At 32.1% G+C, this 12,834-nt stretch overlaps 1 protein-coding gene across 1 annotated transcript; it reads left to right on the top strand.

The window, feature by feature from the left end:
• The first annotated feature begins 3,431 nt into the window (after positions 1 to 3,431).
• On the top strand, positions 3,432 to 7,222 carry LOC25502133 (uncharacterized). Its single transcript, XM_013591686.3, has 2 exons — positions 3,432 to 3,660; positions 4,578 to 7,222. The coding sequence occupies exon 2, from the start codon at positions 4,850 to 4,852 to the stop codon at positions 6,881 to 6,883; it is 2,034 nt and encodes a 677-aa protein (XP_013447140.2). The 5' UTR covers positions 3,432 to 3,660; positions 4,578 to 4,849; the 3' UTR covers positions 6,884 to 7,222.
• Positions 7,223 to 12,834: the final 5,612 nt, after the last annotated feature.

The raw sequence follows: 12,834 nt of genomic DNA, 5'->3' as shown, positions 1-12,834 counted from the left end.
GTGTATCACCAACACCTAATTTTTTGCTTTATTCATCTTCTTCCTCCATATTCATCTTCTTTCAACCTTATCATACCCTAAAAATTCTTCACATTTCTCATGAAAACCTAGAAAAATAAAATAAAAAAACTCAAATTAAACACCGCAAATAAAAAAAACTCACAAATTAAACCATACAAACCCTACAGGTTTTGGATCAAACTCTTTCTTCTTCTTCCTTCGATGACAAAGTAACCTGGGAAGATGTCATTAAGATGGCTGAACAAGTTTCCAAACAAGCCACCACAGGTACTTTCAACTCTTTCTTTTCAATTCTAATTCAATTGAATCTGTCTCTTTATTTAGTGTAATTAATTAGCATAAACAAAAAAATTGATGAATCATAATTTTGCAAACTTAAATCAAATGGAAGGTAAATTATCAGCTCCAGAAATATGAACACCAACAAGTTGGACAAAACGGAACAAAGGGAAACCATTGAAGACGGAAACCGTGTTCCTCATAAACACGAGAAGCGATTTTGGCGTTCCAGAAACGGTGAGATCTAGGGACGCGATTCATGACTGAGTGGTTGTGAGAGAGAAGGTTAAAGGTGAAAAAAAATGGGTGTCAGATTTGAATTGAGTTTGTAGTTGAAGATGAATTGAATTTGTGGTTGAGGGTGATGAATTTGATTTAAATTGAGTTTGTGGTTGAAGATGAATTGGATTTGTGGTTGAAGGTGATGAATTTGATAAATGAGTGTTAATTTTTTTTTTTTTTATTACAAAATGAGTGTTAATTTTGATTGTGAGTTATATGTTGGTGGCGGTGTTAATTCTAGATTTAAGTAAGTGTTTAATTATATGGTTTTTGTTGAAGTTGAAATGATAATTTTTGAAAGAAAAAAATTTGATTTTTTATGAAGAAGATGAAGATTGATGAATGTTGTATGAAGATGAAGATTTAAGAAGAAGATGAAGGAAATGTTTAATTTTTTATTTTTTCTGAATTTTTACGACGAAGAATTGAAGATGATTAAATTTGATGGGTTTAGTGATGAAGAAGAAGAAAGTAAATAAATTAGGTGTTGGTGATACACGATAAAATCTGATAGACTTCCGTAATCCAACGGTCTCTTTTTTTAGGGGATTAAAATTATAAAAGTTGGACCAAATTGAATAAAAGAAATAAATTAAGGGACGTGTTTTAGAAAGTTAAGACTTATGGGACCAAATTGAATGAAAGAAATAAGTAAAAGGACCGGCAAATCAATTAAGCCTTAAAATGTTGATAATTTTAGAAGCAGCTCCCAACTTAAAAAGCAATTTTGATAAGTAATTTAGGGCCCGTTTGATTTAGATTCTAAAAATATGGATTTTTCTTTCTATTTTTAAAAATGGACTTTTTTTTAAATTTATTCAAAAATAGTAAAAGTTATTTGAAACTCATTTAATATAAGTTAAAAAAGAGATTTTGACATTCACTAACTTAAATATTCATTGTTCGAGATTTTAGATAGTAAAAATCACATATTTCAAAAATGATTTTTATGAAAAGCTATTTGAAATAGCTTTTTTTTTTAGAGATTTTTTCAAAATTTTAGTATAAAAAAAAATTACAACCAAATGATGAAATACTTTGAATGACATTTTAAGATAAACTATTCAAACAGATTTTTTCATTTGAAGTTTTCCTTAAAAATTTCTTTGTTAAAAAATTATAACAAAATCACACTACACTATCAAAATCTATTTTGAAAAAAAGCTATAACAAACGGAGGGCCTTAAATGCTTCTACTTAATTAACCACATAAAAGGTAAACATAGTTAAAAACTTCATGCCTGTTTGGTTTGTATTGCAGTTTGTTGCAGATAAAAAGGGGATATGCATGTGACACAAAATGGTTTAGCAAAAGATCATTATAAATATATAGGTGATTTGAAAAGGTTTGAGTGCCAGTAAAATTTGCATGAGTGTGTGTGCATATAACCTAAGTAAGTAGAGAATGAATGCAAGTTATATAAATGAACACACGAATAGAAATCACTTCATCAGATATAAAGGGAGAGAAAATGAAAATATCATATACGAAAGAAGAACCATGCTAAGTTATAATCGTCTGCCATGAATATATGCACATTTTTAATGTCAAGAAAACAAGTTTTGTGGAATATTGGCGCTTTTAAATAGTTAACAGATTCGTTTGTGAACCACATGAGATTAGAAACAAGGGCACTATTTGCTTAAATGAAAGGTTATAAAAGTTACTTAAGACACTTACATATCAATATATAAAATACAAATTCTTGTAGAGAATTGAGAACTATAAAATACAACTTTTTGTAGAAAAATCGAGAACAAACAATTAATTTTTTGAAATCGTTTCACCTAAATCACGCAATTACCTAAATCACGTGTGAAACAACCGCCTTCTAAAGATAAACTATTTACCGTTAAAATCTAAAGATATCAATTTTCATATGACGTGCTGCAATCGATGTTAAACACATCACCCACACAAATCATTAAGATTCCAATCGGTGTAAGAACTAACACAAAATATCAAACGTAACAATGACTTAGGTGAGTTGCCGCTAAAAGCTAAAATGTTTCTTTCTTCTCCATGCGGTGTACATGAACTTCTCCATTTGGATCCACAAGGATTTTCTCCAAATTGTTAATAATAGGGAAAATGTCTTAAAAATATTAAATAATGACTTACTATGGTAGAGATTGGTGACAATGTCACAAGGTTAATACAAGAAACAAGGTAACATTCCTTAGAAGACAAACCTAATGTTTTTTTTAACACAAGCTTGAAATTATTGGTATCTCGTTTCAATTAATTTACTTGTGTTTTATATTTTTAGTTTTTAAGTATTTTCATTACTTTTATGATAAAAATTTCAAAATGAAAAACTTGGAAAATCTTCTCCTTTAAACAAGACGACCCATATCTATTTCTTTTATATGTTATTTTCGTGAAGTAATAAGAGTTTTTTGCACTAAAACAAAAAACAAAAGTAACAACAAACAAAACTAAATCATGAGAAATCTCATTGCGTCGTGTCATATTTTTACAACAATTTTAACATCTTATTTTTGTTACAACATCTATATACATACACATTTTCTATATACATCTTGTACCGATAACAAATAAAAAATCTTATCTCAAAACGATAACCCTTCGGTGTTAAGTAACGATATATAAGTTTTACCAATTAATTTTTTTTATTGAAAAAAAATTAGTCTGATTTTCTTTTTACTATTTTTAAAATAAAAGAAACTTTTTTGATCAAAAAAATAAAAGAAATTTTAAATTAATTCATTCTTAGTTTTTTTTTTTTTTAAAAAAAGGAAAAAAGTAGGAGGAAAAAAATGGAAAAAGAAAAAGTAAATGAAAAAAAATGTAACCCTAGAAAGGTGGTATTAAATTTGGGTATTGCATAGGCACAGAGTCCTAACAGTAAACACGCGCCTCTTCATCTTGTTGCTGCCAACCTCACTCCTTTTTTTCCTTCACCGTTCTCTTCTCTTCTCTTCTCTGTCGGTATCTTTCATCTCTCTCTCTCTCACTCACTCACACAATCCCTTTTCCGATTCCAAAACCCTAATTAACCGCCGCTACTCATAATCATAATTCAAATCAATTTCCAAATCGAATCGAAACAATAGGTAGGTAATTCTCCCTTTTATCTCCAATTTTCAGTTTCAATTCTTTTTATTTTGATTTCAATTTTATTCTTCCTCCTTCAATCTCATAATCTGCAAGCAAGTCAATTATCATTTTATTTCAATTTTCTTTCGTTAATTATTATATTTTGTTCATCCTCTGAGCTCTGTAATGACGGGATTTTGGTTTTGATTGAAAATTCTGAGTTTTTGAAGTTTATTAAATTTGTAACTGAGAATTGATATATTTGTTCCCCTTCCTCTTTCTCTTGCAATTCAAAAACAGAGAATTTTTCCGTGTTTTATAATTCTCTGTAATATTCTAGTCAATGTTTTTCTCTACTATTTCCCTTTTTTTAAAGTATAGTTTTTTGTTGATTTATTTAAGTTAACTGTTAGTTGTGATAACTTGTTCTATATTTTTGGTTGGTTTTAATCAATTTTAGTTACCTATGATTGTTTAATTTATGTTTTTTTTCAAGTGTTGGTTCACTTTGAGTTCAATTATCTCTCTGATTTTTGCTTTTTAGCTATCCATTCAAGTGTTTTTGAATAAAAAGTTCATCCTTTGGAATTTGGGTTGTGGTGTTCAAATTTGTGAAGAATTATTAATGTTTTCCTACCAGATTATGTTAAAATAGATTTTGGAATTGTGGGTATGAATCTATATTATGTTCACTTTGATATGATACAAACTATTGTTAAAGTTGGCCTACAATGCTTTGTTCATTTGTTAATATGCTATCAGTGTATGGATACATTAATCAGTGCTCTTTATGTTTTATCTTAGATTTTAACTTGCACGTAAAACATTTTCAAATAAATGTTTTTTCTTATTTGGATTTGTTTTATTTTTCCATGAATTATCCATTAACATTTTAATTCAAATCCATCTTCTGACCATTGTCTATTACTAACAGGATGATTGCTTCCCCTATGGGTTTTGGAAGGAGTCAGATGTTATTGGGTTAGTTTGCACTTACAACAACAGATAAAATCAATCTCAGTTTAATATATATTATATGGATCGACGTGATACCTCGGGGTTCGTCAGCGGGGGTGCATTATACTCTTGTGGACATATCTAACCCTAACTTTGTAGATATACTTTTCTTTTTTGCTCAGAAGTCAGGCAGGCTATTCTGTTGACATTCGTAAATAGGATTAGATATTTATTTTCTGCAGTTGTTTTATGGAATCAAGGTTCGGGCACTTGGGATTTCCTGTTAATAATTCTGCAAATGCATTCAAGATTTTGGGCAGCTCTATGCAAGTTGAAGGAAGTGGAGTTGATTATTATGGTACAGATACTATGCTGCGACTTGATTCCCCTGGTACTTCGATCCCCTCCCTTAAGCCTTCCTCTAGGGGATTAAAAAGGAAGTGGGATTTAATTGATGGTTGTATCGATCAGACAGTTGGCTCTTCCCTGTCACTTGGGCTTGGGCGTTCAACCAGCTCATCAGACAGCAAGGGAAGTTCAGCCGTGGCTTGCACTGCTATGTCTTCAGGCAAAGATGTTGATGAGGAGTCATCTATGGATATTGGACTGGACTTCACTCTTAATCTCGGCTGTGAAAAGGTACATAGCCTTAAGAAATCAGCTGATTCCAATATGAAGGCGTCGAGGTTTGATTTGGAATTGAGCCTTTCCACCAGACCTTGCGAGTCAGATATTACAAGTGTTCATCTAAATCCATCACCTCTTCAATTGAATATGGAGATGGCATCAGTATTTAGTGGGACTCAAAATGCAGACGAGGGATCAACCTCATGCAGTTGGATACCGGGGGTTGTTTTGCCATCTTTGAAGGCATCATCAAATACAGACACCAGTTTCCTTCTAAATCAGGCTCCAAAACAGTTTGATCACAGTCCCATTGTTCTGGACCACTCCTCAACTGGACCAAAAAGTGCAGTCACCTGTATTTCCGGGATAACACATCAACAGCAGCCACCGCATCGCCATGTTAATTCCAAGATATGTCAAGTTGAGGGATGTGGAAAGGGAGCTAGAGGTGCCTCTGGACGTTGTATATCTCATGGTGGTGGTAGAAGGTGTCAGAAACCTGGCTGCCACAAAGGAGCTGAGGGTCGTACCGTGTACTGCAAGGCCCATGGAGGAGGCAGACGATGTGAATACCTTGGTTGCACTAAGAGTGCAGAAGGACGGACCGATTTCTGTATTGCCCATGGTGGTGGCCGAAGATGCAGCCATGATGGTTGTTCTAGAGCTGCCAGAGGGAAATCTGGACTGTGTATCCGACATGGTGGTGGCAAGAGGTGCCAGAGAGAAAATTGTACCAAGAGTGCAGAAGGCCTATCAGGTCTTTGCATCTCACATGGCGGAGGACGTCGATGCCAAGTTGCTGGGTGTACAAAAGGGGCACAAGGGAGCACCATGTTTTGCAAAGCACATGGTGGAGGGAAACGGTGTACAGCACCAGGGTGCACTAAGGGTGCTGAGGGGAGCACCCCCTTTTGTAAGGGCCATGGTGGGGGCAAACGTTGTACCTACCAGGGTGGTGGAATTTGCACTAAAAGTGTTCATGGAGGTACCAACTTTTGTGTGGCACATGGTGGTGGAAAGAGGTGTGCTGTAGCAGGCTGCACAAAGAGTGCCAGAGGAAGGACTGATCACTGTGTCCGCCACGGGGGAGGCAAGAGATGCAAATCTGAAGGGTGTGGAAAGAGTGCACAAGGTAGTACTGACTTCTGCAAGGCACATGGGGGAGGCAAGAGATGCTCGTGGGGCCATCCTGGGTCAGAATATGGCATCCAGCCAGATGGTGCTTGTACTTCATTTGCAAGGGGGAAAACAGGTCTGTGTGCACTTCATAGTGGACTAGTGCATGATAGAAGGGTTCATGGAGGTCTCTCTTTGGGATCTCTTCCGGATCCTCGTTCTAGCAAGCCAGATCAACTAAGGCAGTCACTCTTTGACAGAGACATGGAAGTTGCTATGATGAAAATAGGGAGTGGTACTGCAGCTGCCCCATTGAACCAACTTGAACTTGCAAGTGCTCGTGCCTCAGCTGACGAAGGTGGTCACTTTCCTATGTCAGTTGCTGTTCCTGAAGGTAGGGTGCATGGTGGAAGTCTGATGGCAATGCTAACTGCGGGTTCCGGTAGTGGTACAAGGACAAGCACCGGGAAAGGTATAGCTAATATTGATCCATCCATGCCAATCAAAGGTTACAATGTCATGCCCCAGAGTTGGATTTAAAGCTAGTTATCGATTCTGTTGTTATGGTTTCTTTATTTAACATATTTTATTAGCATTTTACTTTGATATCCCTTTGACGTCAGATTTTGGACGATTAGTGTTATTCTCTATGGAATGCACAAGTTGTCTGACGATTTAACGTAGGGACATTGTACTTTGTTAGGTAGTTGGCGATGTTCTTTTTCTATTCCTAGTTCCTGTGTAAATATAATTATATCTGATGAAATGTCTAGCAGGTTGTGAATACATGTTGCTACCTGTAAGGACTTTAGTGTGCCATGTATTCTATTTAATAATTTCAATAATAAAGCCTTCCTGAATTGTATTTCGTTATTATAATAATGTTGTGCACTAGCTTGACACAACCATTTGACAGGCTATATATTCGGACCGAGGTTGCTGCCATTTGGTTATTAATACTATTATCATAGAGACCGTTCATAAAAATTGTGATGTTTATTTTGTATATTCATTGTTTTCTTTTTTAATTTCTTCAAAGATGATAATTTGTTTGTAGTTTTTTCAATCACTAGGATTTTTTTATTTGGGTGATGTGTGCGTGGTGACAGTTCAAGAGGCAAAATAAGTGCTGCTGGACTTTTGATGAGCATGACAAGAACTACATATTTGTGTGAACTGTAATTGATTTACATTATGTTCTTGTATATGGATATTATTCTGCACCTTTGTTTTTTTCTCGCAAAAATCTTCATTCACAAATAATTGAAGTGTCGCTAAGAACCCATCTCTATCTCTATAATTGAGCTAATAGCAATTGCACTAGAGAAAACTGAGTTTTATTTCCTTTGGCTTTTCGATTTCATCAACATGAAATGAGAAACGACAATGCCTTCACAATTAGTTTGTTGTAGCATTTTTCTTCCACTAGAGCCATTTAGTTCTATTAATAATTAATATCAGACTTCAATTTTACAAGAAAAGGCTACCTAACATTATTTATATATAGGCTTATTTGATCCAATGGTTCCTTAAATAATTTTAAATTTTCATTTTAGTCTCACAATTAATAAAACGTACCTTTAAGTCCCTCAATTTTTTCTATGTTTGTTAAATAAATCCCGAAGTTAAGTTTAACCCCAAATGATGTTTACGGTGGATCATTCCCATAATCCATTTTTATTTAAAAATATTAATATTTAATTATAAGAAGATGCTTGCAAGAAGAGGAGAGAAAAAATTGAAATTTTTAATTTGACATTAGGGGTATTTTAAGTATTTCACAACGTTAGTATTATTTTATGAAGATCTAATGGTCTCTTTTATGATAAATAAATTGAATGGTTAAAATTAACAAAATTAATAAGGTATACGATGAACCACTTTTAAGGTTGGTTCACCATAGACTTTTGGAGTTCAAGTTAACGGTCGGGATTTATTTGGCAAACGGAAGAAAACTTGAGGGATCAAAATATACGTTTTATTAATTGTGAGACCAAAATAAAAACTTGAAATTATTTAGGGGACTAATGGATCAAATAAACCTTGTATATACTTTAAAAGCTACACGCTATTATTTATAAAAGAAGTTATGCTATCAAATTAATAATATTATAGAGTAGATAAATAGTTTGGGGTTGATAGCTGAAATTGTTTTATTTGATGTACAAGTTACAAATTCGTGCTTTGCACGGGTTCAATAACGTATTCGATAAAAAAAATCGAAAGAAAAGATGTTAAAACGACGGAACATTGTGATTCATCATAAAATATGTATGGGCTGATTAAGAGAGCATATAATCAGTTTATGAGACTAGGAATTGACAAAATATTTAGGATGAAAACAATTGGAACCAATGATGTGTGAATTTACATATTATCCAAAATTATAAAAAAGAGTGTTGTTGTTATAGAGTTACCAAAAAATGATTGATAATCATATTTACATCAAATGAAATCAAGCAAAGAAGTAGCATCGGTGAGTGAAGATAATCTAGTCTAGGATTAGAGTTAAGGTGATCTGTTGAAAGTGCGGATCATGAACATTAGATCTTTATTTGGAAACGACTTGAACATCCATACTTTTATGTGGCTTCTCTAGATCAAAAATTAACTTATCACCTACCTCTAACATATATTCTTCGGCAAAGTTTGAACCATTGGCCGCCTAAGTATTTTGTAACTTGCTCTCTTTGCCATTATCAAGCGAACTTATACCTTTTTTGAGCTTGTTTGTCGATGAGCGTGATTGTTTTTCGTGTTCCTTTTAGAAATGTCATTGATATCTCATTTGAGAAGTGATAGGTACAAAACAAATTTCAGTGTTAATTAGAAGTTATATATATGTACATTTCTAAAACATTTACCAAAACATTATAAAGATTTACTGTTGAAAAACAACATGTTTTATTTTGTTCAATAGATTAGGAAAACAACATTACAATTAACATGATACTAATTGGAACCAATGAAGGAACCAATAATGTGCAGATTAACGTTGCATAATAGTTAGGTTTATAAAAGAGATTGCAAGTGTCATAGACTAACGAAAAAGGGTCTTTTGCCAATATTTACATCAGACAAAATGAAAAGAACAAATGACATCTCAAAGTCAAGATAGTTTACGACTACAGTCCAAAGCGATACGTCAAAATAGTAAAAGTTCAAATAGTTCAATAACAAAGATCTACTTTGGAACAACTCGAATTTGCAAGTTCTTCTGTGACTTTTCGAGATCAAGGATGAGCTTACCACCTTCTTCCATCTCTCGTAATCTGCAGAAATTGAACCACTACCCACCCAAGTAATTTTCATAGCTTGCTCTATCGGCGGTAATGAGGTGACAGTTATACCGTCTCTCTGTCTGGTCATCAATGAGAGTGATTGTTTTGCGTTTTCCTTTCAGAATTGTTCTTGACACCTCGTTTGGGAAATGCTAAACAGGAAAATAAATGCAATATTAGTCTAATGCATATTTACATGGATAAGATGTATGCGAATATAGTTACATATAATTTATAAAATAAAGGTAGCATAACTGATTTTAAGCTAAATAAAATGTAGCAGGACTTCTAATTTATCTTCCTATAAAGTCTAGATAAATGCATGCATGTACATTATATGTACCCCGTTGACCAATTAACATTGTTGAAACAAATGAAAATTAAGCATCACTTACGCATGTGCATGTATAGCTAGCACCATTTGACATTGATGTCTTCGAACATTTGGTGCAACACTCATAATACAATCCAAACTGGTTAGGATTGAATTTGGTTGTTTTCCAAATAGTGATGCAATATGTTCATAACACAAATTATGCACATGAAATAAAGAATAATGCAATATGTATTTTTAATTTGTGCGTAAAAAAACTCAAAGCATGTTTGTGCATAAAAAAAGCAAACATTGACTAAGTTTATAAATTCAGCAATTGGCCTAACCTGAGACAATTTGGAAAAATCGTTGTACGAAGTACGTTGAGAATAGGTCGAACTCTGACTTAAGTTCTAACTGAAGCTTTGAATCTGAGCTTGAGAAGTGTCAATGTCACGACAACAATTCAAGAAACATGGTCAAAAAACAATCAAATCGGATTGTGAAATAATAAGTTACTCTAACACTGTATTGTGAAATCATAATGCAAACTTACTAAGTCTTAAACTTCTCAACAACCGGATGATGTAGGTTGATGAATAGCCTCGAACCTGACCAATTGTTACATATATTTGAGTTGTCATTGACTACAAAATGGAAGCAAAGAACTCAAGGTAAATAGATGGTAAATGATAAAGCTACAGAGTATTTTTCCTATAGTGTTACATCAACTATATTCCCACTACATAAGGAAAGACATCTTTCGGGTCATCATCAAACTTATACAAAATCCTATCATCTGATGCTGACAAAATAAAAAATAATACATTTTCTATTTAGCAATGTTTAGTTTTTTTGAATATGAAAAAGATATGTATAGTTTGTTACGATATAAATGTGCAATATATATATATATATATATATATATATATATAAAAGATAAGTATAATTTTTTTAGACATCGATAACTTTTATATATAAGCATAACTTTTTTAGGCATCTATACCTTATTTGAAGAAAAGACATCTACAATTTTACTTTTAATTAAAATCAAAATTAATAAAAATTACAAGTATTAGCGTAACAAAAAAACAGACACACATAAAGTATTACTCTACACGCTAATATATGTGTCTGTATATTTGCGAGGTTGAAGAAAGAAAATAAAAATATTTTGTATCATTAAATGATAGCGTGGATAAAAATATTTGTGAGATTGTTATGATTAAACGATATTTAAATTAAATATATAAGTGATAAAAAGATAATAAAATTCTTTGAAAAAAAGTAATAAAATTAAATGGAACCTCCTTAAAGAAATTAAATGGAACGGCTAAAAAAAAAATTAAATGGAAGAAAAAATTATATTGAAATATATTATTGAAAAAATAAAATAAAAGGTTCCCAACGTGAATTGAAGAGAGATGCTTGTGAAATAAATTGTCGAGAAGTAGTTTTTTGAAATAACATTCAACAAATTTTGGGCAAAGCTCATTCCATTCAATTTTATGCATTAAAAAAAATATCTTTTTTAGTAAGTACTTAATTGATATTGTACTTGGCCTAACTTCTCCTTAAAATGTAGAGAAGTTAAAAAAAAACCGGGTCAAACGGTATCTTAATCTCCCACAACGGTAGTGTAGAAGCAACTGAATTTAAGAGAAAAAAATTAGAAAATAGTTAAAAATAACAAAATTGGAAAATAGTCAAAAGTTTTTAGAAATATGAAAATTGGAAAATAGTTAAAAAAAAAATCCGTGAGGTAGCACTCAACCAAGCAATACTAAAAAAAATTATATGCATTAGCGTAACAAAAAACAGACATACGGACATAAAATATTATTTTAAACGTTGATGTGTGTGTATATTCACGAGGTTGAAGAAAGAAAATAAAAATATTTGGTATCATTAAATGACAGCGTAAATAAAAATACTTGTGAGGTTGTGATGATTAAACAATATTGAAATTAAATATATAAGTGATAAAAAGATAATAAAATTAAATGGAACAATTCAAAAAAATATAGTAAAATAAATTTAAATGAAAAGAAAATATATTGAAATATAATATTAAAAAATAAAAGAAAAGGTTTCCAGCGTGAGTTGAAAAGAGGTGCTTGTGAAATATATTGTTGAGAAGTAGTTTTTTAAAGTAGCATTCAACAACTTTTGACCAAAGCTCATTCCATACAATTTTATGCATTAAAAAAAGTTCTCTTTCTAGTAAGTACTTAATTGATAGTATGTTTGACCTAACTTCTCCTTAAAAATGTAGAGAAGTTGGAATAAAAGTCAGGTCAAACGATACCTTAATCTCCCACAACGGGCAATGTAGAAGCAACTGAGTTTGGATTGAAAAATTGAAAAATAGTTAAAAAAAGAATAATTGGAAAATAATTAAAAATATAAAAATTTCAATTATGGTTATTGACCCCTAACTAATTTAAATACAAAACAGCCCCATATGTTTTGATTCTTTGGCAGTTTTGGCCCCCCAAGGCAAAATAAAAATAAAAAATTTGACACGTGGCACCTCACTTAGGGTGCCACGTCAGCGTTGACCGAGTCAACACTGAACTGGGGGTTCAAAACTGCCAAAGAATCAAAACATAGGGGGCTGTTTTGTATTTAAATTAATTAGGGGTCCATAACCGCAACTTTTGAAAAGATAGGGATCCAAAAGTGCAATTAAGCCTTTGTTTTATAAAAAGTTTAAGGGAAAATTATTTGTTAATAAGATGCTAATACTATTTTACAATTGTCATTATTTTTTCTTTAAAAATTAATTGTCATTGTTTCAAGAACTGTCGTAGATTTTTTTTTTTTTTTTGACAATAACTGTCGTAGAATTTAAACTTTATCTTAAAGTTATGAAGTCTTTTTTTTTTTTGGTGGTT

This window comes from Medicago truncatula, chromosome 8 (genome assembly GCF_003473485.1).
Source record: "Medicago truncatula cultivar Jemalong A17 chromosome 8, MtrunA17r5.0-ANR, whole genome shotgun sequence".
Lineage (NCBI taxonomy): Eukaryota > Viridiplantae > Streptophyta > Magnoliopsida > Fabales > Fabaceae > Medicago > Medicago truncatula.
The sequence above is the reverse complement of the archived record's forward strand: the minus strand, read 5'-3'. Positions and strand labels throughout refer to the sequence as shown.

Bases quoted from the DNA above. Each gene is read 5' to 3' on its own strand.
- LOC25502133 (XM_013591686.3), top strand. From the start codon at position 4,850: ATGGAATCAAGGTTCGGGCACTTGGGATTTCCTGTTAATAATTCTGCA.